Genomic DNA, 27,173 nt, shown 5'->3' with positions numbered 1-27,173 from the left:
ATTAAATAACTGCTGCTACAGATGAGCTAAGGAAATTGGAATGACATTTTACCCCATTGGGAACAACTTGAAGAACTGTAAATGCCCTTGGAAAAACTCAAGGCAATACCTCCCTTGCCATGAGCTGCATCCAAACCAGTTAATGCTAATTTTCGTATCAATGCCCAGATCGTCCTTAAGATGACAAGTGCATTTTCTGTGCGCAAAAATGTTTTTTAAAACAGTTTCCTCCAGATCTGTGTTGCAGCAATGGACTTTTAAATAGTTATGGATAATAGTAAAGACAAATCATATATGATATGATCATATATGTAAGTATATGTAGTATATAATCATATACTAACCTGATTTCCTTTTATGATAAGATCACCCGTATGGTGGACCAAGGGAAACCAGCTGATGTGATTTTTTTGGACTTCAGCAAGGCTTTTGACACGGTTTCCCATAGGATCCTACTGGACAAAATGTCCACCATACAGCTAAATAAAAACATCATACGATGGGTGAGCAATTGGCTAACGGGCAGGGCCCAAAGGGTTATGGTAAATGGGGCTGCGTCAGGCTGGCGGGCGGTCACCAGTGGGGTCCCTCAAGGCTCCATTTTAGGGCCGGTACTTTTCAATATTTTTATAAATGATCTGGATGTAGGAATAGAGGGTATTTTGAGCAAGTTTGCTGATGACACCAAACTTGGAGGAGTTGTGGACTCAAATGAGGGCGTAAAGGCCTTGCAGAGGGATCTGGATAGGTTGGAGAGCTGGGCGATCACCAACCGCATGAAGTTCAATAAGAGCAAGTGCCGGGTCCTGCACGTGGGACGGGGAAACCCTGGCTGCATGTACAGACTGGGCGATGAGACGCTGGAGAGCAGCCTAGAAGAGAGGGATCTGGGGGTCGTGGTAGACAGCAAGTTGAATATGAGCCAGCAGTGTGCCCTGGCAGCCAGGAGGGCCAATCGTATCCTGGGGTGCATCAAGAACGGCATCGCTAGTAGGTCAAGGGAGGTGATTGTCCCGCTCTACTCTGCGCTGGTGCGGCCTCACCTCGAGTACTGTGTGCAGTTCTGGGCACCACAGTATAAAAAGGACATGAAACTGTTGGAAAGTGTCCAGAGGAGGGCTACGAAGATGGTGAAAGGCCTGGAGGGGAAGACGTACGAGGAACGGCTGAGGTCACTGGGCCTGTTCAGCCTGGAGAAGAGGAGGCTGAGGGGAGACCTCATCGCAGTCTACAACTTCCTTGTAAGGGGTTGTCAAGAGGCAGGAGACCTTTTCTCCATTAACACTAGTGACAGGACCCGCGGGAACGGGGTTAAGCTGAGGCAGGGGAAATTTAGGCTGGACGTCAGGAGGGGGTTCTTCAGAGAGAGGGTGGTTGCACACTGGAACAGGCTCCCCAGGGAAGTGGTCACTGCACCGAGCCTGTCTGAATTTAAGAAGAGATTGGACTGTGAACTTAGGCACATGGTCTGAACTTTTGGGTAGACCTGTGCGGTGTCGAGAGTTGGACTTGATGATCCTTAAGGGTCCCTTCCAACTCAGGATATTCTATGATTCTATGATTCTATGATTCTGTGAAGCTTAACTAAAGAACAGAAATTCTTGCTTAGTTTAAGAACTGAACTGTATTTTTAGTTTACAGGAAGGTGTTAAAGAATTCATTTGAGGCTACTGAACAACTGCTAACAAATTATGTTTTGTTTATGTCATGCCCCAGATAGTCTTGTATTTGTTGATAAACTTAACTGTCTTTTTAATGGAGACCAAATGCCTGTAGCGTGTAGTTTCACAAGTAATTCAGTGTGAGAACCTGGCCAAATGATCCTGGGAATTATTTTCATTATTTTCCCCTCAAAATATGCAAAGCCAAAAAAAAAAAAAAAGAGGTTGTAAGTACGACACGTTTTGTTCATGAGCATCCTCGCATGCCTGTAGCAACCCTACACGTAGCAGGCTTCCCTAACACAACAGCACCTTCCATTTCTACAGATGGAAAAAGCAATTTGCTAACTGGACTAGAACCTCTTCATAACAGTACAGCTCCTTTTGCCGTGACAGTTACTCCATCTGAGGAACGCAAAGCTCCTCACTAATGTCTTTGCCTTACAATACTCATGGGAATTGAAGTAGGGCTCGAAAAGGTCGTTTCACTCCCTAATTAAATGCTTTTACCTTTGCAAAGGCACCTGGCAGCTGTATCAGCGTGGTCATAAATAAATAAAATAATAGTAACAGGGAAGTGAAGATATGTCTGGTGGAAATACTAGGCAACTGGGATGGAAAGCAATAACCTGAAGGAGTTTGGCCAGAATATCAGAGCTGTGGCCTCGTGTTTTGTAGGGCTGAGGCAGTCTACGAGAAACTTGCGCTGACAGGAGGCTCTGACCATGCAGCTTGCTTGGCCACCCCTTGGAGGATCTTCTGTCCATGGATGGCACGGATCTCTACGTGGAGTTCCTTCGTGTAGAGGCACTTTGAGGCAAAGGCAGCCTTTCCTATCAGCTCGAGGGCAACAATCCCAACCAGAGGCTTGTTCTGCAAGGTAGATCTGTTCTCCCAAGCAGCTCTTGCCCTTTCTATTGGAGAGAGCTGGTGGTCACAGCTGTGTGCTGCACTAGTGAGTGCTGGCTTGGGCGTCCAGAGCTGAGTTTTGTTATGTGCCAACAGAAAGAGAAGCGAGCAGAACATGTCAGGGAACTTAAAGAGGTTTTTCTGTGCTTGTTGCCTTTGGTAGGTGAGGAGAAGGGCAGTGACTGCCTTCAAGGACTGTGAGTTGGCAGGCCCTTGGATTTTCAATTCAGTGTGCCGTATCAGGGAGTTCTGTATCATTTTCCTAAGAGGACTTCGAGCCCTTTTTGGATGTAGGGCTTACCATGTCCTGTAAATCTAAGCATCCAGACGAGGTGGTGGAAATAGGCAGGGCATTGCAAGTGTGCCTTGCGCTTGGCTGCGTCGTTCTGGGATAAAGCAGTGCATGAATTCATCCGCGGATTTGATGGGAACAGAGGGTGCTTTGGAGGCATATGCTGACCTCCAGGACAGGCGTGGAGCTGGCTACATACGGGTCCCTAAGCCAGTTAACCGGGTACATTGCCCATCCCTAGTCCCACCTCGCACAGACGAGAAGCTTTGCCAACAGGAGCTGCCTTAATCTCGAGGAGAGCTGCGAGGCCGTCGCTGGGTGTGCCTCTCTCCGCAGTCTGGTCAGGCTGTCTTTATTTGCACACATCCTGTAGTCCCTTGGGGATGGAAAGACAAGTTAACATTGGCAGTCTATGCACAAACAGGGTGGGGAACTTTTTGATGAAAATATTTTTCGTTGGAAAATGGCATGTTATCAAAACAGAAACCTTCTGTGGGAAGACTCGGCTCGGAATTACTTCTGCCCGGGATGCAGTTGCTGGGAGAGGAAGCACCGTCCCAGCCTCGCGTCCTACTTTGTGATGTTTGGTGTGCAAGGGCTGAGTTCAAGACTCTAGCCTGAATTAGGTCAGAAACCTTTACTGTGATTTCTCATGTTTTGGAGGAGTCCCCTGTTCAACAAGTCCATTGACCGTCCTTTGGCCGCTGCGTTCGGCTTCTTGTAGACACATTTTCTCACTCCTCCCTTTGTTGTGGAAACAACGGAAGAAAAGGCTTCATGCAAACCCCATTTGGCTCAAACAGAGTGGGGACAAAACGTTTCTCTAGCTGGGAAAAACATTTCCTGCACAGCTTTGTTCAAATATACAGTAGCACATTGGCAATGAGAAGCCTGATAGCAAGGGATGTGGGGCCAGCAGAGCCATGGGCATGTTTCTCGTGACTTGGTGCTCCTGTGTGGGATGGCAGCTTCAGAGGGGCTGGGCAGGAAGCACATACAGTCCTTAACAGAGCCTCAGTGCACCTTTCATTTTCGTACATAAAGGGAAAAGAAGCCAAAGAATGGTTTAATGAATCATCCAAAGCCACAAAGCAAAACTGGAAGAGGCCTGTCAGTCACTTCAACAGCAACAACAGAGCCAAAATATAAATAATATACTCCAAGCAATCATATTTTTGTTTCAAAACTGTCAAGAATGAGGTGTTGTTTTCCAGTGGGCCTATTATCCAGCCCTGCCTAGCATCCTGGCAGGCTGTCCCCTTGCTGTCCAGCTGAGGACTGTCACTGCCTGCATCCACTGCCATCCAAGCCCCAATCCCAGCCCACCCTGACACTCTCCCCTCAGACAACCTTCGTGGCACTTGCAGCGGTGGAACAATGTGCGGAGCTGCCTGAAAACACCTCTTAAACAGATGTGTTCAGACACCAGAAGAAAGCAGAGCATTTCATCCTTCTGCTGGAAACTGGAGATTAAAGGATAAAGATTACTCGCCTCCCATTATTTGTCGCTTTGAACTGTAGTCTGCTTTTTTAAACTTTAACACAGGGGAAGTGTGTGATGTTCCATCTCTTTGTGTTTCCTCTCTGAGGTTGTTTTTGAGCATCTCCTTGTAGCTGTTTGACTCAAATCCTTTATAACTGAGGCTGCCTGGGGAGATCCTTACAGTTTATAAATATAATCTAGGCCTTGGGCCCATACGGCTCTTAGGAAGAATTAAGTGGTTTGGAGCACTAGACAGGCTTCTGAGCCAAGAGTGCAAAACAAGAGAAATGTTAAGGAAAATAAATAGCCACCAACAAAAGGAGACCGACACAAGGTTTGATTACTATTTTGTTCTGCTAGAGTCTGTGGCAGAAAGACGAAGATACCCACCTAATGAGGAAGAAATTCATGAGCCAGGTTTCAGCCACACACAGCATTTGAGGTAAGAAAAATATTCCATCCCTCTGAGGTACTTCGATCCAAATCTTTTCCTTGCAGTGACCTTCCTCAGTCAGGGGCCAGATTTCATGTGAAAGGTTTTCCCTCTCCAGAATGTGAACTTCAAAGTGTGAGAAAAATGGGTTTCATCCAGCTGTAGGCCTCAGAGCGAGTGACCAGGAATGCTTGTTTTATTTGTTTTTCTATGGATTCTAATTCCTTCTTACACTTTCTCTCTCTTTCTGGATAAAGCAGGATTTTCTTACCAGCAAGGCTGAGAATGATAACCATGGTGCACGTCCGTGGTATTCTGCAGATGTTCCCTGTAAAGTTCCTGCATACATCCCCAAAGCACGCTCACCAATTACGACTGGCTGACTCAAGTCACTGGAGTGGAGGGAGAAAAGCCTGAGAGGAAGAAAAAGCACAGGTAGGCATCGGCAGTGACAAGACGGAAAACCACTAGTGATTCCAGGGTGCTGGCATTAATCAAGACACTAGCCACATCGATCATGAAAGAGTTAGGGTTAATTCAGCCCATAACACAAGGCTGGGCTCTCATGCCAAGGGCTTTTTAACTTGGCACCAGAGGGGCACTGTGCCCCAGTTCATCACTGAGCATTACTGATGCTTAGTCTGAAGATTTTTAGTAACTGTGTTACAGATGCTGCACCCCACTCCAGCCTTCCCTGCAGGGAAGAGTTTTGGATTCGGCTGTACCAGCTGATTTTCTCACCACCTGTTTGCTACCTGTCTGTGATTGCAGTAACCACAGAGCAGCAGCTGGAGCAGCAGAAGGTGTTCCCTTCAGCGCTGACCTTGACAGCCAGTGGGGAGAGACCAGCACGGTCCCAGATGTCCCACTCACCAGACAGACTGTCCAAAAAAGCTCCACAGCCCTGTGCTGCTGCCCATCAGCTGTAGAGTGTACGATAAGCTTGCAGTGATGTGAGAGCCACTTAATCATGACACTATTTTTTCTTCCTGTTGCATATGCTGAAAGATCAGCAGTCCTTTCATCGAGATGCCATCTTCCTGTTAGATCTCACAAGGAAATGCTTCTTGTCTCCATAGGACAAGCGTTGAGATTATCGCTGGTTACACTAGCTCCAAAGTAAACCAGAGCCACATGACTCAGTGCAGCCAAGCCTGTGAGGCAAAAATAGCAGGCTGGTGTACTGAGATGGTGGAGAGAATCAAAGAGACACTGTCTACCAAAATTAAAATGTCTGCAAATGAGCTTTCAGCCAATGCAGAGCCAAAAGAAATGTTTCTTCCATGGGCTTACTTATTTTTGAAATCTGAAAGGAAGCAGTTGCTAAAGACAAATGGACATTGTGCTGAAGGTTTTAGAAATGAGAGATGGTAGCACAAAGACACTGATAGTGAAACTGCCATCACTGATCTGCATTGTCCACGCTGAGAGGCACTGAATAAAAGCTTGAGCTAAAGCCAATGGAAGTGAATAGAAGTAAATGGGAAGATTCCCGCTGCCTTTAATGAGTTTTGGCACCGGCCCTAGATGAAGAAACATAACTAGCAGTAAATAAACTAGGTTCTAAAAATCCTTTTGCCTTCAACAGCACACAGTGTTATTAGGAAGATGACAAAGGAAATCTGCTTATGGTGCAGTTTTTTTAAGAAAGTGTGACCCGCCTGGAATAAAACAATGTGAGCGTCATGTGTTGGCCTTGCGCAGGTCAGCAGCAGCAGCCAGGCTGGAATCTCAAAGCAGAAAACCCAAACCTGTCCTGGCTCCCCAGCAGAAAGCCTCTCTGCATGTGCACGCAGCTTTGGTGTCCTCTTGCCAAAGCCACCACTACGCAGAAAGGACGAGGGGCCACACTGAAGAGCACAGAGTGCGACAACCAACAGCTGTGACTATAAACAGAGAGCACTTCAAGAAAATAAGCACCTGCCTCAAGGCTGCAGTGTGCCCTTCTTATGACAGAAGGATGTGGTGCAGCCCTGAGGCACTGCAAAAAGAGGACTCATGGGCACAGCTAATTGTAAAACTAAGGAAGGAGGAGCAGGAAGAGCTCAGAGGGAGACAGTGGAACAGCTTCATCCATCTGCCCAGTTCCTACTTGCCACGGGTGGGTATTGAAGGAAAGCAGAAGAAGTATTTCATGCTCATCATCTGTGCTTCGAGTAGAATGCAACCTCAGGAGACCATGATGGCTTTAACAGGCAGGCAGGCTTGGATGTAAGAGCCTTTCTCAGCAAGGTCACCGCGTGAGTCAGCGCGGGGCCAGGAATAGCGCTCAGGACCAGCACGGCTGTGCGGAGCTGGAGACAACAGGCTCTTCTTTGTCTCCTGGGAGTCACCGCCCCGGCCGGGGAGCTGTGCTCAGGCCATCGGTTCAGCACAGTCTGTGCCACGAGCTTCAGAGATAAAATACACACTTCTTGGATGCTGTTTCCTGTAAAAAAAAAAAAAAGCTGGTGAGACCGTGCCATTCTCAGCGGCTGCATTCTGCTATTTTGCCTGTAAATGAAGTCAGATACGTTCGTGCTGTTTGCTGCTCTTCCTTCTCCAAGTGTCTCCATCAGCAGTGTGTTAAACTCAGTGGGATGTCAGACATTAGATGGGAGGAATGATCCAGTTGTCAGGGCATTAGCCTCTGGTTCAGCAGCATGATTCAAACTACTCCTCTGCCAAAGCCCACCTGTGTGTTCCTGGAAAAGTCACTTGATCTTTCTTTCCTCCCCCTCCTTATCTGAAAAGCTGGGTCAAGCATATGTCCTGAAGACTCGGGTCTCGTGAAAGTTGTGCTCCAGACTGCAGTGGCACTGGCTGTTGAATACTGTAGTTATCCTGGACAAGGAGTCTCTGCCTGGCAGAAGATAGGAGATTTGCTGGAAAGGTGAAAATGTGCTTTGGGGCTAAATGGGAGGAGGTTGTCACTACGGCCTCCTGTGATACCGTGGCACAGGGATGAGACTGACTGGTCCTAGGACACGGAGTTGAAATTGTGTTACAGTAAAGGATGAATGCTGTGGTAGGGGAATCTTGCTTGTGTCTGTGCGTAATGCTCAGTAGCAGATGATGCTTTCAAAAATCATCCGCCTCTGAAAGAAAATGCTGTTATGTTCTATAGAGGCCAGCCACCTGTTCTCTCATGGACTGGTTGCGAACATTTAAAGAAAAAAAATTAATCAGTTATTCTGTAAAATCCTTAACATCCCTACCAATGCCACAAGGCTCTTTTGCATACAAGTTCCTTGTCTTCTGGGCACTGGGAGGAATGAAAAATACTTCAGGGATTTCACTCACTGAAAGGTAGGAATGGCAAGGGCGTTCAGTAGGAAAAACAAGGATTTAAAAATCAGCAGGGCAGGCTCTGAAAACTGGTTTGTGCATTCCTCATCTCTGTTTCTCTCTCCTCTTACTGTGTCTTTGCACAAATGCTTGTCTTAGTCTCTCGGCTGCTGTGTTAGGCAAGTAGGACTGAGATCTCTGCTCACAGCAACCTGTTCAGTTGTGCGCAAGGTAGTGCTTTCTTCTGATGAGGGCTAAGCTCACAGAATGTTTTAAAAGTGCAACCAAAACATGAAACTGCTGCTCAGTCTTTATTCTCTTGGGTCTAACCTCCTTGAGCCAGATTTGCTCCATTTCTCCATGCAGTGCGGAGCCCACACTGACATTTGGAAAAGCTGCCATCTCCAGCTAACTGCAGAGTTGCCCTGAAGCTGTGTCTCTTGTTACTTACAGGTTTGTGGCAACAGGAGGTCACAAAGCTTACTCCTCATCTTCTCCAGAGTCCAGGGATGTCCTCAGATTTACAGCCCCTTGCTTTTGGCTTAACCCAAGATGAGAGCACTTGGTGTGAAGGTGGGTGGTGCTGCTGCAGCAGCAGGGAGGAGCTCACCTGGGAGGCTTTGGCTGGTTCTTGGGAAGGGACCACAAGAGAGCTCCATTGGGACTGCTCTGGGCTTGCCTCAGTCAAGGCTCAGATTTCAAAAAAAAGACCAAATCTCTCAAAAAATTGGGAAGGAGGGGAGGAATTGCACTTCTCTCTGCCCACACAGTGTGTCACCCTTACTCCATGCTGTTATGCTCTCATATAACATTCCTGCAGGACCATAAATGCCTTTTAAGGGAGCAAATTTCACTGACTTGTTCCCAGTCCATAAACTGACACTGCACAGGTGGAATTGGGATTTAACTGGTGACATCTTTAGTCCCCAGAAGGATTCAACCAGCAACTCCTTTTGAAGGAAGAGGCAGCTTTGGGAAATGAGCCTGTGAGGGATCCTGCCAGCACCATGGGTTGGTGGGGGCGTTGCCTCTTCCTTTCCGGCATTATCCCAGAGCAGCAAGGGAAGCATTTCTTCTTTCAGTTTTTTTTTCTGCAGGATTCACAGTCAAACTTCGCATTTCCACCTGCCACATGCTGCATGCTGGAGCCAGTGAGCATGAGCACCAGCACTGGCAGCAAATCTCTAGAAAGATTGGACTTGCTTTCACATCACCCAAAGGCAAGACCACGCTTTCTAGTTCCTTTTTCTCCCCGAGCTCCCCATGGCCCCATCATATATAATCAAATCTTCCCTCAGCTCTCCTGACTCCCATTCAGTCATCCCATCTTGCCTTCCATCAGCTGCTTTTGCACGATGTCCCTGCCCAGCTACGTGCTGTCCCCAGCTGTGCACTGCTCTCTGTGCTCCGTGGGTTTCATCACTGCATTGCTCGCTGTCTGACATCTATTGCAACAGGGATACTCCAGGGAGTGTCAGGTTTGACCCGGGGGCAAACTGGAGGGAATGTACTTCTTTGGGCAATAATGTCACTCCCACCTCCCCTGATGAAGTAGTGATGACAATTTATGTGGAAAGAGGCAAGGTGCAGGACTTGAAAATCACAAAGTCTCCTTTTCAAGGAGATGTGATTGTACTGCAGGTGTACCCGTGGGGGTAGGAGTCAGTACATCTTTCTATTCCCCAGCTACGTTGGTTCCATTATGCTCTTTCAGTGGCTTTTTGTTACTCTATTATAGGTGCATTGCAGTGGTCTCAGAAAACCCATCGCTTTCAGCAGTAAGGGAGTATTAAAATGCATAAAGGTATCGGAGGCTGGCAGATGGAAGCTGATACAGAGATGTAACAGTTTCAGAGGGTACTTTCTGACAATTTTATGCACTCTGTTAAAATTTAATAGGCAGGAAACCACCAAGGTTCTGGAGGAATCTAACACTGATTTACAGAAATTGTTTAAAAATATATAAGCTGTGTCTTCTGTTAGTGTATATTGGCAGAATCAGTGGAGCTATGCTGATACACTCCAGCTGTCTTTCCAAGCCATATAATTGAATAACAAATGAGTTGTCTACATAGATTGTTGGAGCACGGTCAAGAATTGTATACTGAAATTATTAGCCTGTGTTAAAGCATATATCATTCTGGGAGAGGTTTTCTTTTAGTCCCATGAACATCAAAATGATGCTACGTTCAGCTTGATGAGTGAGTAATAGCATCTCTCAAATCCCTTCTCCTAGCCCCAGACACCCAAGCTGAAGTTTGGATGTCCCTTTGACAAGTAATGTCATGACATTCATACAGCTCTGATATTAACTCAATTCTGTATGATTTGACTGTTCTTTGTCCTCTTCTTTGAGTCAAGGAAGCTGTGCCCCTGAATGACAAGCAAAATGTTCCAAGGTCAGCTGCTAATACTTGTTTTTTTGCCATCCTCTTTGGCAGTAGCTTATTACAAGTGGTGGCCTGGACAGCAATAGAGATTTCGCAGTGGTTTGCAATGGTATGGCGATAAAGAATTATTTACTGCTTCAATCTTCTAGCAATGTTGATGTCAATCCTCCAACCTCTCCAAAAAAATAGCGTGATAGGAAAAATGGTCTAGAAAAGGAGATAAAACATGGATCAAATTTTAATAGTGAGTATCCACTGAACACTTTATTTCCCAGAATGAATATCTTGGCTTCCTCTTTTCTATGGGATGCATACTTCTGGCAGCTCCATTAGTTCAGTACACAGAAAAGTCATGTTATTCAGTTACAGTCCTAGCTTCTTTTAATGTAGTTTAGCAGCTGGAAATCAGGAGGAGAGCCAACAAGCATGGCAGCAGCCAGCTCCCTGTGTACCTTCAGCAGCCAGTCTGCACACCAAAGCCAATGCAGTTCTGAGCAGAAAGGCAGCAAAGCTTCTCTTTGGCCTGCAAAATTCCTTCTGCTTTTGCACAAAAGGGGGAAGAGAGGCAGGCTTACAACCCACAGGATGCTTGCCTGCAGATGCTTGCAGTGGGGCAGTGTGTATCTAAAGGATGCTCATAAAAAAATAAGACACAGTTGGGAGCAGCAAAGGAAGAGGTGAGGGAGCAGCAGCTTCCTGCAACGTTCCCCATCTAGCACAAAAGCATTTAAGAATGTAAGAGCAGCCATAGTCCATCCTATCAAAGATTCATCTCCTCCATCAGCCTGTCTTTGACAGTGACTAAAATTGGAGGCATTTAAGAAGGCAGCAAGGAAATAGTCTTTGCCAGGATTAGTTTCCCAGCCTCCAGCTGTCTGGGCACATGCTGAGCGAGAGGTGGTGTCATTTTGCTTAATAACTCTTGGTGGCTTTCTCTTCTATGACCTTAACCAACCTCCTCTTGAGGGCCTGTATGCGTTTAAGATCCACGGCAAAGTTTTCTATAGCCTGTCTGCAGGTTGCATGCAGAAACATCTCCTTTGGTGTCTTTTCAGCGTGCCCCCTGGTAGTTTCATTTACCACTCCCCAAGTTTTGCAGTTCCATTCCTGGTGCTTCTTCACCCTCCTTGTGCCACCTGATGTTTCTATAGACCTACATTATTCCCTCATTAGTTGCCCATTTTTCAGGCTGGAAAGTTCCAGTTTGCTTAACCAGTCCTAGCACTGAACCTGTTCCATATCACTTCTTTTTTTAACCTTTTCCAGTTGAGGTCAGTCTCTAAATTGACGCTAAAAACAAAGAAGCAGTAACTTCCTCTGCACCTACAGAGCAAAAAGCCCTGAGGAGTGATGGAGCAGGCCAGTTCTGAAGAAATGTGAGCTGTTGAGATGGGGATGGGTTTGGCCCCCATAAACCCGTAAGATACTCCAGGAGAAGTGCAGAGTTTTCCATCTTCCCAGAAAGAAGAGATGCAAAGCAGAAAGCCCTCTTACCTGGGAGATGTAGGAAGTCTTTCTGAGGCAAATTTCCCAAGTGTCTGGGTCTGTTTATTTCCATGCTTAGTTCAGGTTTGGTTTTCACCCACACTCATGCTTCAGTCTGGGTTCTCACCATGATGGTGTAAGAAGCCACCTGCACATGCAACCCCACATGAAGACCATAAAGCCCTCATTCAGAAACCGCATCTCCCTTAGCCACAGCCCTGCAAAATTTAATTCTCTTTGCTTTCCCTTCTTAAAGCTGACCCACGTAACTTTCCCCCACATGGCACTCAGTTTTTGGTCCCTCCATGCTCAGAAGGTCAATTTGAGATGCCTCAGAGGGGAATTAATAATTAATTAGTTATTTATCTCTTCCTCATGCCATTGAACAGTCACAAGATGGGCTTGTAAACTCACCCAGGTAAGTCCCAGCCATGGAGTGGGTTGAGCCCACAATCTTGGTATGGACATCACGTTGGGCATCTCTCAATGCACTGTGCATTCACTCTGATTTATCTTGGGCAGACCACTGTTCCCAAGGGCTCTCTCGCTATTCTAGCATGATATGGTAGATAAAAGCAATCCTAGAGGTGATTTGATCTTTTCTCTTTTCAGGCAAATCTGCCAGTGGTTGATTGCCACGTGTTCCCTCTGATGTGGCGGAGGCCCTGAGACCCACTCTATGGCAAACTCCAGGGAAAGTGGGAAAATTGCTCCTTTTTCTTGGCATGTGCGTGATTGTTCTGGCCAAACTGATTGCAGTTCTGTGTGTTTATGTCACACTTTATTATTTACACAGGTAGTTCTGGTGTGGGTTCCAGTGCCTGGTGGCTTTGTAATTTGCGCAGCCCTTGGTCTGTCGGCCTTTGCTGTTCTCCGCAGTAGTTGTGGCAGTTTCCTCTTTTTATTACCAGTCCTTCCTGAGGGAGCAGTAATTTATGGCCAGAGGTTAACCTCATTTGCTGAAGCATCCAACTCTTGCGCCAATAGATCCATAAAATGGAGAAGAGGGAGGAAGAGATGGGAAATAAATAAAATAAATATTCTGCAAACGACACACACAGCCATTGTTGAGACACAGAAACAAAGGAATTTCTGTAACGGCTGAGATCAAAATGAAATCGAGTATCTTGCCTCTGTCGGCGTATCATAGCAGTACCTTGGAGGAGGAGGACAACTCCATTAAGTAAAAATTGTGGAGCCATCTGCCCATAATGGGCTCTGCTCTCCGAGCCAATTTTCTTCCTGAGCCAAATGCCATTTGTGGACACCTTACAGCACGTTTCCTTATCACGACACGTTTTTACACAGTTCTGTGCAGCTGTGGGTCCTCCCCTTGTGCATCCGCGCTGCGCAGCTCTTGACTTTGATGACATTTCGTGGTAATGAGCTCTGCAGATGAGCGGTGCATAAAGGTGCTTCTTTCCTTGGCACCATGATGGCAGGTGGTTGCAACTCGAACTTCTCGCTTTGCCCTGGCTACCTGCAGCTTTAGCAGGAGCTGGACAAAAATGCATTGAGTGACAGAAGCAGTGGTGTGTCTGCACAGCAGGGTGAGGGGAAGGACAGCGTTGGAAGCATTTGTATTACAAGGGCAAGAGCTGCAGCTCAGGGTTAGTGGCTCTCAACTGCTGCATTTCCCTTAAAGTTCAAGCTCTTGGACTTCAGTGGATGTGCCAGATGGGAGATGTATTTTTTTTTCCAAGATCCAGGAGTGCCTCAAAGTATGCCCCGTGCAGGGTCTGTTACTATCGGTGGACAGAAAGACCTTTACCGCTCTACCTGCATTGCTCCTGCAAAACTATGGCACATCTCTTGAGACCATACCTCTGCTCTTCTGCCGCACATTGGGATCTGTTTTCTGTTGTCCATCCACCTTCTCCTCTCAGCTAATGTCTTCTGCTCTTTTCCCCAGTAGCCAGCAAAGAAAAACACAATCGCCATCCCCTTCCTTGGCCATGACCAGTCAGTCTGCTCCTGGAGTTACTGGTGAGTCAGATGTACCAGGCTGTTCGAAGGCTGCTCAGGCAGCGTGGGCAGAGCAGGAATAACCCCGCTCCTTGGCAGCACCGCAGGACGTGTGCCTCTCGCTGAGCCTCCTGCCGTTCCCCCATGGGGTGAGGTTAACAGGACAGGCTCTGGTTCCCAGCCATGGGTGGGCGTCCTGTGTGTCTCAGCCAGCCTCAGGCTTCAGCTCCCCTTGGGGTAATGAAGCTATTTCTGTTTCCTGGGTAGGGCTCCGTCCTAATTTTGGCTTCGGCATAGATGATTCTTAGTGTTCGTGGGACGGAGCAGCCTATCAACCTTGCGCGATAGCTGGCCAGCTCTGAGATGTATAAATCAGTCGCTATGTTCCTAATTCAGTCCCCCAGAAATGGGCTGAGTGTGACGAGGGAATAATTTTAGATTTTAGGAGCCATGTTTGGCTAAGATGAGTTGGCAGCATCCCTGAGACCGAAAGAAAATATTGTAAACACAGTAAAGAGCACTATAAAGCCTAGCTTTAAATAAATATTGGGCTTTGACTCCAACTGGAAGAAGCCAAATTTCCAGCTGCCGAAAGGATGCCCAGCTCCCAGGAATGTAATCTGAGATTCTTGGCTCACTTTGTCTCAACAATTTAATAACCATTTGGGCTTTTTCAGCCCCAGAGCATTGTCCATCAAAATGATCTTGAACATAAGTTAAAATTGTTCCAGGGAACTCCCCTACTTGGCTGCAGCCTGACACGGGGTCCCTTACTTGCCAGTACCCTCACCCTGAGCTGTTCTCCCACACAGCCCTGTCCTGTCCCAGGACAGGTAACAGAGATGTAAAGCCTATGTCCTTCACCCTCGGTGGTAAAATTCCTGTGAAACAAGAATTTTAAGGATATTTATCTGTGTGGTTAGTTTTTGGCAGGCCCTCTTTGGTAAACTGGCCTGTTTTCCATGTTTACTGATGGGAACAGGGTGGGGATGACTGTTGCACCGAGCTGTTACAAATACATGCCACATCCTTTCAGCAGCGGATACAGCAACTCCCCTGGCTTGAATCAAGGGACTGCAGCTCAGCTTCCAGAGCACCCACACTGCGTGATCCACAGCCGGCAGGAGTCCCTGGTGGCAGGCAGAACATCCTGGAGGAAAACAAACCTCAATCAGGACCGCCTCCTGTGAGCTCAATAAATGCAGGGATACACAGGAAAAGCTTTTGATCTTGGATAGACAGACGTTATTGTCTTGTCTTCCTTTCCCCTAAAGAAAAGAGGGAATGAAACAAGTTTTATTGCCCAGGGCATTGTCTGGTAGATGAGGATGGGCGAGGGGAAGTGGGAGAGGAGGGAGCCTCCTTGGGAGCTGACCCAGCCCGTCGTGCTGTGGCAGGAACTGAACCAGGTCAGTGGCCCAGTTTGCCAAGCGGGTTGGTGCCAGGTGCTAGGTGTGGTGCTGGGGCTGGCCAGTTTGTATATTAGGTGTATTTAAAGAGTCAACAAGAAAAAAAATCCTGCAAACTTTCCTCTGGTTGGCATTCCTCTCCACGCTGATTCCTGTCCATGCGTGGAGTGTTGGGCGCTGAGGGGCCAGAATTGTAGTTCTACTGTGCAATAACAGCAAAATCCCCACTGGGGTCTACAGTAACAAACCCCGTATCGTAGGACTGGCTTTTTTCCCCTGTGAAATGCTTCCAGAACAGCTTCAGCAAGTCTCTGCACATCACGTTTCTTTCCGGGGCCTGACAGTAAATGCGTGTGTGGCCTCTGATCCTTAATTTTAGGATCTTCGTTTGAACAGACAAGGTTTCATATCATTCTCAGGTTAAAATCTGGCTTTTGGGATTGCTTCTCTCAGCTTCCTCCAGTTACAAATCCCTACCAGCTCAGCTGAGAGTGTGTCACGCACACAAGGCAGTGATTCGGAATCGCACCCACACCCTGACCCTAGCACCACTCACACATTCCTAAATTATTTTCTATCAGCAACAGCAATGCCTCACTGAGATAACTGGAGGCAGATGGGGCGTACCCTGCAGGTTAAGCATTACGTGCCCCTTTTCCCAGCATGGCAGTGGTTCTGCATGCTGGAGCTGCCCTGTGAAGGAAATGCAAGTGAGCTCTGCTCTGATGTCCAAAAGCTGAATGACATCCTCTGCTCCTCGAGACTGCCGTTCTATCACCCCCTTTCCCTCCTGAAGTATTAAAGGCTTTAGGATGAAATAGTCTCAGTTGTAACAGGAGAAGGAAAAAGTGGAAGGGCCCAAGTCAGATCTTCACTCGACATATTCTTCATAAAGGGAACCAAAACTACGTGTGTCCCAGTGTACGTGTACGTGTTTATCACTGAGGCAAAAGCTTTTTATCAGACTGTTAAAACTTCTTCAAGCAAAGAAACAGGCAACTACTTTTTTTGTCAGCTCAATTGTTTCTTTATCCTAAATCCATGTAGTGTGTTCAAGACAGTTCTTGTGTCTGAACCTGAAGGCAGAGCGCTCACCTTTATAAGCTTCAGGAGGGATTTGAGCTTTCCCTCGATTTCGTATTTTACCTCTTGTTATGCGTTACATAGCAGCGTGGCAGGAACATCGCATTGTCCCTTTGCAATGCCTTTTATTTAATGACTTCAAAATGCTTTGAAACCGTTTGACATTTGAAATAAGAACTGGGTCAGTTCTGCCTTCCTCATTTTAGAGATGAGGGCAAACAGATAGAGAGGTTAAATGAATTGCCCTGCAAAAAAGAAATGTCTGTATAATGCAATTTGGAAGAGTACCTAAAACTTTTGGCTCTGTTGCCTCTGTACGTACCACAGAATGGATTTCCTCTTCCAGTGCAAATGACTTCCTCTGTGATCATTGGCAGTGAGGCTGCTAGCCAGAAAGCGATAATTAAAGAGAGCCCAAGAAGATCAGCAGCCCAAATCCAAGCGCTCTGTCTCTACAACAAACTGAGGGGTTGACTTAGATGGAGCTCATAAGAGAGATTGGGACTATCTCATGTGCATTCAGCTATGGGTGAAGCAAACGTACAAGGTGTCAGAGCCTTCAAGACCATCCCTGCTCCTGCTGCTGCTGCACCCCCCACCGTGTGTCTGTGGGGCAGAGCTGGAGCAAGAAGCCAAACTGCAAGGTATTTGACAATCACATACTTCTGGGAGACTGCAGAGCACCACTGAATAGACCTGGCTAGCTAACGTGTGTAGTAAAGATTTCTTCTCTCCATTTCTGTTTGCTTTCATTGCTAATGAAACCCTGGATGTGAAATTCACGGGGACGTACGTTGCTCTCAACAGTCTCTTTCATGTTGATCCTCGTGATAATTTGTGTTTTTCTGGTACTGTTCCTGCAAAGATGAGGTTCCGTGAGAGTCTCAGGTTTCATTTCACAGTAAAATGAAGTTTCCAGCCATCAGAGTTGTAGAAAAAAGCCTAGGTGACAGCTCAAAGAATATACAAGCTTGAAATGTTGCGTGCCAGGCCATCTACATCAAATCACCCTGAAAGAAAATTATCATGGATTTCAGCTCAAATGTGTTGTTTTATCACCTTGCAGAGGAGTTGCAGGCTTAGAAAGGAGAAGCTGTTCTGAAGCATTTTGAGTATGACGGATTTCTTCCCAATTTATGTGACAGTGCAGTGACAGTAGGTCAAATGAAACTGAATAGCATTTCAGTGAAGTCTGAACAAAGTGTCTCATGGAGCTTAAAGAGAGAAAACCAAAGGCATGATTGTGCAACACCACCTCAGAATTACCAGAAGAATGATGTGTATTTATGCCACTCAAAGGTGATGCAGCCCCATGCAAACGGTGATGCTGATGCTCTTTGCAGCTCCCTGTTTTCAGCTGCACCGAGTACCTGAGGGTTTCCTGAGTGGAAAAGTTGCTTTCTAAAAACAGCTCTGCAACTGTTCCTCCAAAGACCTTCACCTTCAGCTTGAAATCTGCCCTCATTTACTTCCAGTTGTGCCTGTATCACATTTAATGATCAGATTTTAACTTGTGAAGGAAAGTTTCTCCATCTGGTGATTCCTGTGGGACCGTCTCAGTGCTACTGCCATCAGCACGAAGTGTTTTTTTGACTGAGGTACGCAGTGTGCCATGCAGGCCCTCAAGGAGAGTCCTCTGACAGCTACAGCACTCTCAGTCTGAAGAGGAGCAGAACCACCCCCAAAACGGACCGATTCTGTTTCTGCCATTTTCTTCCTTGCATATCTGAGCAAACACTCCCAAAGCAACCAGCGTGATGGCGTGATCTCCTCAAGCAAGTTGTGTTAAGTGAGGGATACAGAAGCAGGAGCTCTTTTGGTAACCACTGCATGAGCAAAAGGCTGATTTAATTACCCTAACAACTGATTAAAAAGGAAAAAAAAAAATCTACTCCATAGTACCACATAGATTGTTTTGGATTAGAAGGGACCTTAAAGCCCATCTAATCCCAAACCCCTGTCCAGGGACCCCTCCCACCAGCCCCCAGCCCCATCCAGCCTGGCCTTGGGCACTGCCAGGGATGGGGCACCCACAGCTGCTCTGGGCAGCCAGAGCCTCCCAGCCCTTGGAGTAAAGAATTTCTTCCTTATATCTCATCTTACCCTACCCTCTTTTAGTTTTAAGCCATTCCCCCTCGTCCTATCCCTGCACCCCCTGACAAAGTGCCCGTCCCCAGCTGTCCTGCAGCCCCCTTTAGGTACTCAAAGGTTGTTAAAAGGTCTCCCTGGAGCCTTCTCTTCTCCAGGCTCAACACCCCAACTCCCTCAGCCTGTCTCCATAGCAGAGGTGCTGCAGCCCCTTGCCCATCTCTGTGGCCCTCCTCTGGACTCATTCTGATACTTCCATGTCCTTCTGGTGCCGGGGCCCCAGAGCTGAACACAGGCTGGAGTCTCACGAGGTGAGAGCAGAGCAGTGTGGGCTGCAGGCACACGTTGCCACCTCGTGTCGTGTTCTCACCCACCAACACCCTGAGGGCATCTCAACAGGGCAGCTCTCAATCCATTCTCCACCCAGCCTGGATTTGGGGAATGCATCACGAGAAGCACTAGAGCTTGTGAAATCATTCTAGTTTCTCTTCCCTTCTTGGTGGTTCCTTGGAGAGGAAAGGAGAAGACGAGGTCTCCGAAGACACAGCAGGATTTCCAGCAGGAAGGGCAGCATGTTCTTAGATAAGACACTTACTGGAAGGGGAAGGATGGGAAATGTTGATTCATCAACAACTATTGTGGAACAATTTTTTTTTTTAAATGTGTGTTGTTTATAAATAATTGTATTTTTAAATGCCATATAAAAATTAGGATTTTGCTCGGAACCATTGCAGCGATCCTGGACAATCTGGCAACTGTCTCTGCAGACATTTCTTAGTTGGCTGCAGCAATCAGGGGTGTGGGAGTCCCTGGAGCCCAACTGATGAGGGAGCAAGGAGTTATTTACAGAAACGGGAATATTTGTACTTGAACAGGGACCTTGAGGTGTGCAGGGGCCAGAAGTGCCGGCATGACCAGCAGAAAGCAATGTCACCTCCAGCAAGGTGAACACTGTCTCAATGTCCTGAACTGTGGCAGGAGCTGATAGCAACTGCAGGAATGATCTGTTTAGGCAGAAATTGATTTTCACAAGATTGCCAGTAGAAAAAAAAAAAAAAAAAGGAAAAAAAAGAAAAAAAAAAAGTGCCTGGGCATTAGCAGAGCAGATGCAAGATCCAGCGTTGGCTTCCACCCCTCCAATGGACAAAACATCAAGAACCTGGGTGGCAACAGCTCCGACCCTCTGAGAAATAACCCCTGGTGGGCCTGCAAATTCTCTGCTGGCAGGATGAAGGACAAGACAGGTACTTCTTCGAGTGTGACAAGTTACTGCGGTGTGCCTGCCACTGTGGCCCACAAGCCCAGCCGGGCAGCAGCTGGCCATGCAAGCATTTCTCTCTGAGCTCAGCCTCAGTTTTCCCTCCACTGTTCTGTAGCTTTATTTTATGCCAGATCTAACAAGGGAGATTGCAATTATTCGAGCGCAGTAACGATGTTTATTTAGAACTATTGCACCAGCATCAAAAAGAGGTTGTACCTTCACATGGCAATATGGACACTGACACCACTGAATTAGCTCAATGTGTGTCAGGGAACGGGCTCGTTGCATTTCTTTTCCCGTTACCAGTCACACCGACAGTGACAGAGGACACTTTGCCTTTCCTTCTTGAGGAACAGCGTTGCTTTTAAACCGTTGGTGATTTTCATGTCAAAAGCAAGCAGATTTCAGGAGTCAAGCAGGGCTTGTCAGACGGTTCAGGGTCCCAGGTACTGAGGGACTGAATGCAAAACAGTCATCGCTTCGGGGGAGGTGGAAGTCCTGGGGGATAAGACAGAGCCCAAAATGTTGCATTTCCCTCTTGACACATGCGTCTGAAGAAGCCCTGAAATGTCAAACTCACACAAAATTGTCAAAATGATGGCAAGTAACACAGCCAAGCAGCCCGCAACGCTTGGGAACCATGCACAGCAACGCGCAGAGCGAAGCAGGATGCGGCCGGCACCATGGCACCCCCTGTTCTGACAAAAGACCCGTCTGGTTGGGTTGTATTTGCTTTGTTTGGTTTTTAAATGCTTCTTCCCTCCTTTTTAAGGCAAATAAGAAAAACTTCCTGGTTCAAAAATGGGGCGCTGGGGAGGGAGGTCCAGGAAGAGGAGCAGGGGAAGAAGGAGGAGCCGAGGAGCTTGGTGAGCAGGAAATATTCTCCTCCTCTGTGGAGAGAGGAGAGGAAGGTGGGGGCACAGCCAGCATCCAAGTTATTAGCAGGGCCAGGGATGTATTATTTTACTCGGATTAACTGATAAAGCCAGCTAATAAAGGAAAATCATAATTTCTAAGGCAGATGAGAGTTAGCTGAGGAAGGCCAATATCTTCCTTTCTGTGCTTCCTAGCCTCAGGAAAAACGCAATCTGATCCTGGTGCCATCATGATAAAACTGTACTTGAAAAATATATCTATACCTGTGCTGCTGGTAAGTGCTGGGTTATTAAAGTGATGAGAACTGTTCCCATTTGCTGAGCGATTTCCATCACGGTGCTACCATTAACTAGTGCGTTCCTGTCCCCCAAGGGGAAGAAACTTCCAGGACAGTCTTGTCCGAGTGAGCTGCATGCTTATGGGCTGCGGATTTCATTTCACAGCTGGGGAAGCAGCTGCCATCAGCGATGGTGATAAATGGCAGTGTCATGAGAAGGGACCTGAACCTGTGTGGAGGGTCAGCTCAGATGAGGGAAATCTCAAATGAGGCTCATCTGTGGGTTTTTTCCCAACCAAATTTATCGTTTGTTCACTGCTGGAGAATGTCACTAGGCAAGGGTGTGTTCCTGCACGTGCACTTTGCTGTACATGCCCACATGTACACGGTTTTGCTTTGTTTGTCTTGTGTCTTACACTCATTTCTTTGTTTTTTAGGGAAGGTGCCCTTTTGGGGTGGCTGACCGACCCCAGATTGCCTCGGGATGGCCTAAGAGAAGGAGCACGAGGCAGCGAGGCCTCCAGCAGCGTGGGCTGTGAGCTGACATCAGGTCACATTTTCTGACAAATCATTGACGTGTCCGGGTCTGATAAAGTTTCATTGTGAAGCTGCCAGTTTCCTTCCAAGGGCCGCGAGGATGGCTCCGTCGCGGCTCTGAAGGAAACGGGGACGGGGTGGAGACTCACCCGAAAAACCCATGAAATATTTTACAGGCGAACTACAGAGAAACCGGAGGGAAGCCAGGGCAGGGCGGGAAGGGGAGTGCTGCACGCAGACGGCGGGCCGCAGACTTTGCTGACGCCGTGGGGCATTTGGCACTCCCAGGGAAGGGTAAATACAAAGATAACTGGGCAGGGGTGTGGGTGGGTAGCGCTTAGCTCTGAAGGGCCAAATTTCCTGTGGCCTTTCACCCTCCTGCCCTGCAGTTCACAAGCTCTTAAATAGGAATGGAAAGGTCATCACAGCCTTCCCCTGTTTTGGGACCGCTCTTTGGCGCTTTGCTTCTAGGGGCTGGCCTAACTCACCCCGTGCCTGCGGTGACCCACTGGCGTGCAGCATCACCACCACCTGAAAATTCACCCCTCCCAGGGGCAGAGCAGGGAAAAGGAGCTGAAGAGTGGGCTCCTTATCCCATGGAGATCCTGAGGGTCACGGGATTTGTGACGTGGTTCTGCTTCCACTGACAGTGTCTGTAGGTAGAGGCTTCAACGCAGCTTTATGCTTTGGTGTCACATCTGTTATTGATACTCTTCTGATTGAAACACAGCGCGAATTTTCCATGATGACGATAACGTGGGAGCTCGGAGTGAGATAGCAATAATAAGTAATTATAAGTCATACTCAATTAGTCACGCCAAGTGCTCTAGACAGAGTGCTTTTCATTGCAAGTGACTCCCATGCACTTGCGCGCGCTGGCTGAGATTGCCCCCATTAATTTGCTGCAGGCGGTAGTGCTGCCAGGCAGCAGCAGAATTGATCACTTCACTGTACTTGCATATTAGTTTTACATGGAGATTCTGTGCTGTGGAGGACACAGATCATTAGGAAACTGCTTTTAGCTCATCTTTTACTCCTCAGCATCTGCCCTGCTTTCTCCTGCTGATGTTAGTAATTGATGGTCCATCATGTCGCCTCCAAAGAGATGCAGACAGCAGGACATGGCCCTTGGAGGCCCTGCACGATTCAAGCCGCCTGTGCCACAGTTTTCCCCTCCGTGAAGTACCCTGGCATGGGAAATGCTATAGGGAGCTAAGGTTTGCTGATCACCAAGTAAAAATGTGCTCACCCACCAGCAGGACGCTGCACTCTGGGGTGGACATCAGCAGCTGGTGAATAAATCCCAGCACCTTCCTCTGCCGCGTGGTTCCTTGAGCCATCTGGTCCCGCTCGCAGCCCAAGCCCTGCTCGGGAGGAGCACGCGGGACACAAATCAGGCTGGAAATAATCACTCTCTTGGAGGGAGTGATGTGGGAGCGTGGCCTGTCCCCTCACATTTCATGTTAATGATCTCTCCTGTGGAGAGGAGGGGGAAGAAAAACTGCAGTGCAAAAATGGATCGCTGGAGGCACGTCCCTGGCATCCTTCTTTAGTTAATTTTCTGACTTAAACAAGTAAAAAATGAGATAAATAGGGAAAACATTTTTTCTCTATACTTTATCTTTTTTTCTTTTTTCTTTTTTCTTTTAAAGTACTTTCAGTATTAATCAAGTCAGGGTTGATCATAAACCATGTAGCACTGAATGAATAGCACAGAAATTATATTCCCAGAAATTCCAGGTGGGCAGTTTATGGTGAGCATTTTAATTTTTATGGTGATTTCATTGGGGAATGCATAAATACATAGAAAGGAGATCAACCACGGAACCACTACTGCCACCACTGGCACCAAGGGACAAGTAGACGCTGTGTATTGCCAGGGTTCATGGAAACACCAACCTAGCCTGGGGGCTTTGAAGCCAAGTTGATATGAAACTGATGTAGGAGCAACAGTTTCCCATGCTTCAATAAGGGTGTTGCTTGTAAGTGCGACTCCTCGTACATAAACCCAGCACGTGCCTGATTTGGGCAGCAGTGCTCTTGTTGTGCACCCCAAATGTTAAAATTCCTCTTGATGATATTCAAGGACACTGGCAAAAATTGATATATAGCTTTTTTTTTTTTTTTTTTCTCTGTGTTCATTAATTTTTTCAGGAGAGAAATGTTTCAGATGCTGACACTAGATTGAAACAAAATCAAGTAAACCAGAAGCTGAAAAACTTTAGGACTGATTTCTGACAACAGTTACAAGAGGCTTAGTGGGATGAACTTCAGTGTTCCAATAAGATGAAGTGGAATAGAAAATTGATGTGATAAGAGATTGGTGAAATAGACATTTTTGATGTGCCACCCTAAAATATATGGTATTTTATTAAATTATTCTTTCAGTTGAAGGAATAACATTTAAGCACAATAAGATTAGGAATTTAAAAGACTTCAAGAGAGCTTCATTTCTCAGAGAGCACATTCAGGGACATTCTGACATTTAATTTCTCAGCAAAACGGGAAGTGAGGCTAGAAAATGGGACACAATTAGCATTTACTTAAAACTTGGTTTCAGTTTTGCATCGGTTCAAACAATGCAATCTGAACGGAGGGAATAATTTGCTTTGACTTTGCCTCTTTATTTCTGCTTACAACTGTTTTGTGAACAGCTTGCAAATTTCTCAAATACACCCATTCTTTTCTGGGAGGTACCAGTTATTCATCAGATAAATCTTATGAGCAATTCTCAGTCTTCCCTTTCTCAGTTCTATATTTAGATTTTCTGCTACGGTAGCCAATATTGAGCAGAGGCTTAGGTCACCCATTACTATTTCTGCTCTCTGAGTGCAAATACGTATGGTTCTGAGAACCAGACAATTTGAAATGTCCTCTAATTTCTGCTAATACGCTCCTTTTCTCAACACTAGTCAGAAATAAATTTAAAAGGAAAATGGGCAAGTACGAATTGACCTCAGCGCCATTTTGAGATGCTCTTGCAGATATTTGATGTACTATTTTCTGAGTTCTCATTTTAAAAACACTGAAAACAAAAATCTGAAGGAACATTTAGTAGGGGTGGGTAGAAATTGCCTCTCAAGTTAGAACTTCTTTTTGCCATTGCTCTCTGTAGAGAGCAAGCTTAGGTGACCAGCCTAGATTGAGTACCTCCTTTTTAGATATCCAAATTTACATGAAACGCATCCTATCCAAAGTAAAAAACAAAAACAAAGCAACCAAACCAAAATCTCACACAGCATTTTATTGAAAAAAAAAAAGTTTCCTATCAGAAAATCCATTTGAGCAGGCAGATTTCAATCACTGCTGTCTATTTTTGAATACATAGAAATGCATGCAGGACCTTTATATTATGTCTGGGCTTAAATCTAGTTTTGCTTAGCAGATTTGCTGTGATTTATCATGTAAGTTCAGCACGGATCAGACTGATGGGCACAAATCTCTGTTTACATTGTGATTAACCCAAGTTAAACCCTCAGCACATCATTTCCCTGCTATGGGCTCCTGAAGAGCAGCACTGCTGTGTCTCCGTGCTGCTGCTCCCTGCCATTTAAAGCACTTTTTCTTGCTATGAACTATTAGGGAACGAACGATGCATCACTTGAAATGGAGACATTACTGCTCAGGAGGTTTCCTGATGCTATTCAGGGCTTCACGTGGAATTCCGGATCCATTCCCATCACCAAGCGCTGCGCTGAAAATGTCAGGCGCTGCACGCGCTTGCTGTGTGTCTCCACAGGGGTTTCTGTCAATATACACTTTCTGTTACCCAATTTAGATGCTGAACATCGAAGTCTTGAGCGTTTGATTCAAAATTCAACAAATAATGAGCACCAAGGGTGCAGTTCTACATTGCCTTGAAAAATAAAATCTCCTTTGAGCTGTGAAAAACAAGATACTCGGTGATTTTACCTTGAGTTCTACACCTGAAGGAAGGTTTTGGAGATTGTGAGTAATCTTTTTAACTGCTGGCAGCTGAGCTCTTTGAAGGCTCTCCCCAGGTTGCCCCCATGGTTTGTAATCAGGTGTGCACAATAAATGTTAATGAGGGGGTACTCTGGGGGTTTGGCTAAGCAGTGCAAAGGTTTGTTTGCTGGTAGGGGGTGAGAGGTTCAGAAATGCAGCGGAGCCACCCCAAAAGAGGTGAGTGGTCTGGTGGTGCTGGCTTTGAGGCTTACAGGGCTTGAGGGTTTTTCTTCTGGGTCTTTTCTTCGCTTCTGGAGCAGCGCTGACCTTACCCTGGGAGGCTGCAGGGTGGTGGTGAGCAGTGGGGCAGCTCGGTGAGCGATGTGTGTGAGCAGCAGGGCGCAGGTTCCTCTGTGCTGGGTTTCATCCAGCCAGCTACAGGCTCAGCGGCTGGCTGCTGTTATGGGCTGGGCAGCTGGTGGAATGATCTCATTTCTGCAGAAATGACTTCTGTGACCTATGGCTGTTTGCTCTGCAAGGTGGCTGTGAGCAAGCATTGATTTTTAACTCATCTTGTCGGCTGGTGATTTCCCGAACGTCTGGGTTCCCCCTGCAGACACCCACCTGAGTGCCTGGGAGGTGGCTGAAGGGGAAGGAGCCGGGTACTTGGTGGGCTGAGGCTCTGCCTGCTGCTGTCCCTCTCCCCCCAAATGATATGGGGTGTAGGGTACCTGCACTCAAGGATTTGGTGACTCTTCTAGGTGTTTGTGGTGTGGTTTTGCTCACGTGGTTTCTACCAGCTTCTTCTGAGCAGGTTGTCTTGTGGCTACCTGCGTGCTAAGGCGATGTGCTGAAATTCCCAGGGGAGGCATTTCCTAGCTCCCTGGAGGACTAGCTCCCAGGCTGTGCTGTGCTCTCCCTGCCCTGCTCATAGGCTCTTCTTGTCAACTTTTTAAGCAAAATCTGTTCAGATGTGTCACAGCTGTTTGGTGGCTGTCAGAAAATCTCTGTGTGTGCGTTCCTGCAAAGGTGTTTTCAGCTCGAAGAGCTGCCTGGCTGCTACCGCTGTTACTGGTTTTAGGTTGTTCACTCCTTTCAAGGCAGTTTCCTGACTCCCTGCTAGAAAAAGATACGCAAATAGGAACAAACATCAGAGCATGTAATAAAATCGCCCAGTAATCAGTAGATTGAACTGGTCTGGACCATCTCCTTGCCCAGCTTCTATGCTGAAAGCTTGTAGAACAGACCAGGGTCGTGCTGAGAACTCTAATCTCCTTTGGTAAAAGGGGAAATGAGTTCAGAGAACAAACTTGAATATTAATAGATAAGTTTAAAGAATTAGTAGGAGAGCTAGGTGTCGTGGCTCCCTGGCTGGCCCTGCTGTGTAAGAGACTTCTAAATCCAAGATGTGCAAGATCAAGAAACCTGATAGCCAGAGCTGAGCTCTGGGCCGTGCTATTAAATGCAGAAACACTGGAGTTCTGCCAGGGATCTTACGGATGCTCCTGATCTCAACAGGAGACCTGAACCTCACTGCTGCTTCCAGGAGCTTCAGCTCAGTTCAAACCCGCATCCAGAGCTTGGTCCATCTCTTCAAAGCTCTTCAGAAAAGAGCAGGTGAGGATGGAAAAGGTGCAGTGGCACAGAACCCGATGCTGTTTGTCTGGTAGCTCACAGCAGAAGCCCCAGGGAGGAGGGAAGCTTCTGCGCTGTGCCTTTCATTCTGCACTAGAGGCAGGAGGGGTGCTGTTGGGAAAGCTGTGACGTTTTGGAGGAAGGGGAATCACAGCTCGCAGGTGTAACCTGACTTGGCTGCTACCATGTAATGGTAGCCACAGCTACCCCTCAGGA

General features: G+C 46.9%; 1 protein-coding gene across 1 annotated transcript in view; it reads left to right on the top strand.

The window, feature by feature from the left end:
• The window catches only part of LOC311444123 (uncharacterized protein), a 293,968-nt gene that overhangs the window by 232,745 nt on the left and 34,050 nt on the right, over positions 1–27,173 (top strand). The window contains exons 6-7 of the mRNA XM_084535025.1: positions 13,833–13,906; positions 21,317–21,429. Of these exons, the coding sequence (XP_084391151.1) occupies positions 13,833–13,906; positions 21,317–21,342 (100 nt within the window). The 3' untranslated portion in view covers positions 21,343–21,429. The remainder of the gene's footprint in view (positions 1–13,832; positions 13,907–21,316; positions 21,430–27,173) is intronic.

The sequence above is a fragment of the Aythya ferina genome (assembly GCF_964211825.1).
Source record: "Aythya ferina genome assembly, chromosome: 13".
Classification (NCBI taxonomy): domain Eukaryota; kingdom Metazoa; phylum Chordata; class Aves; order Anseriformes; family Anatidae; genus Aythya; species Aythya ferina.
The sequence above is the reverse complement of the archived record's forward strand: the minus strand, read 5'-3'. Positions and strand labels throughout refer to the sequence as shown.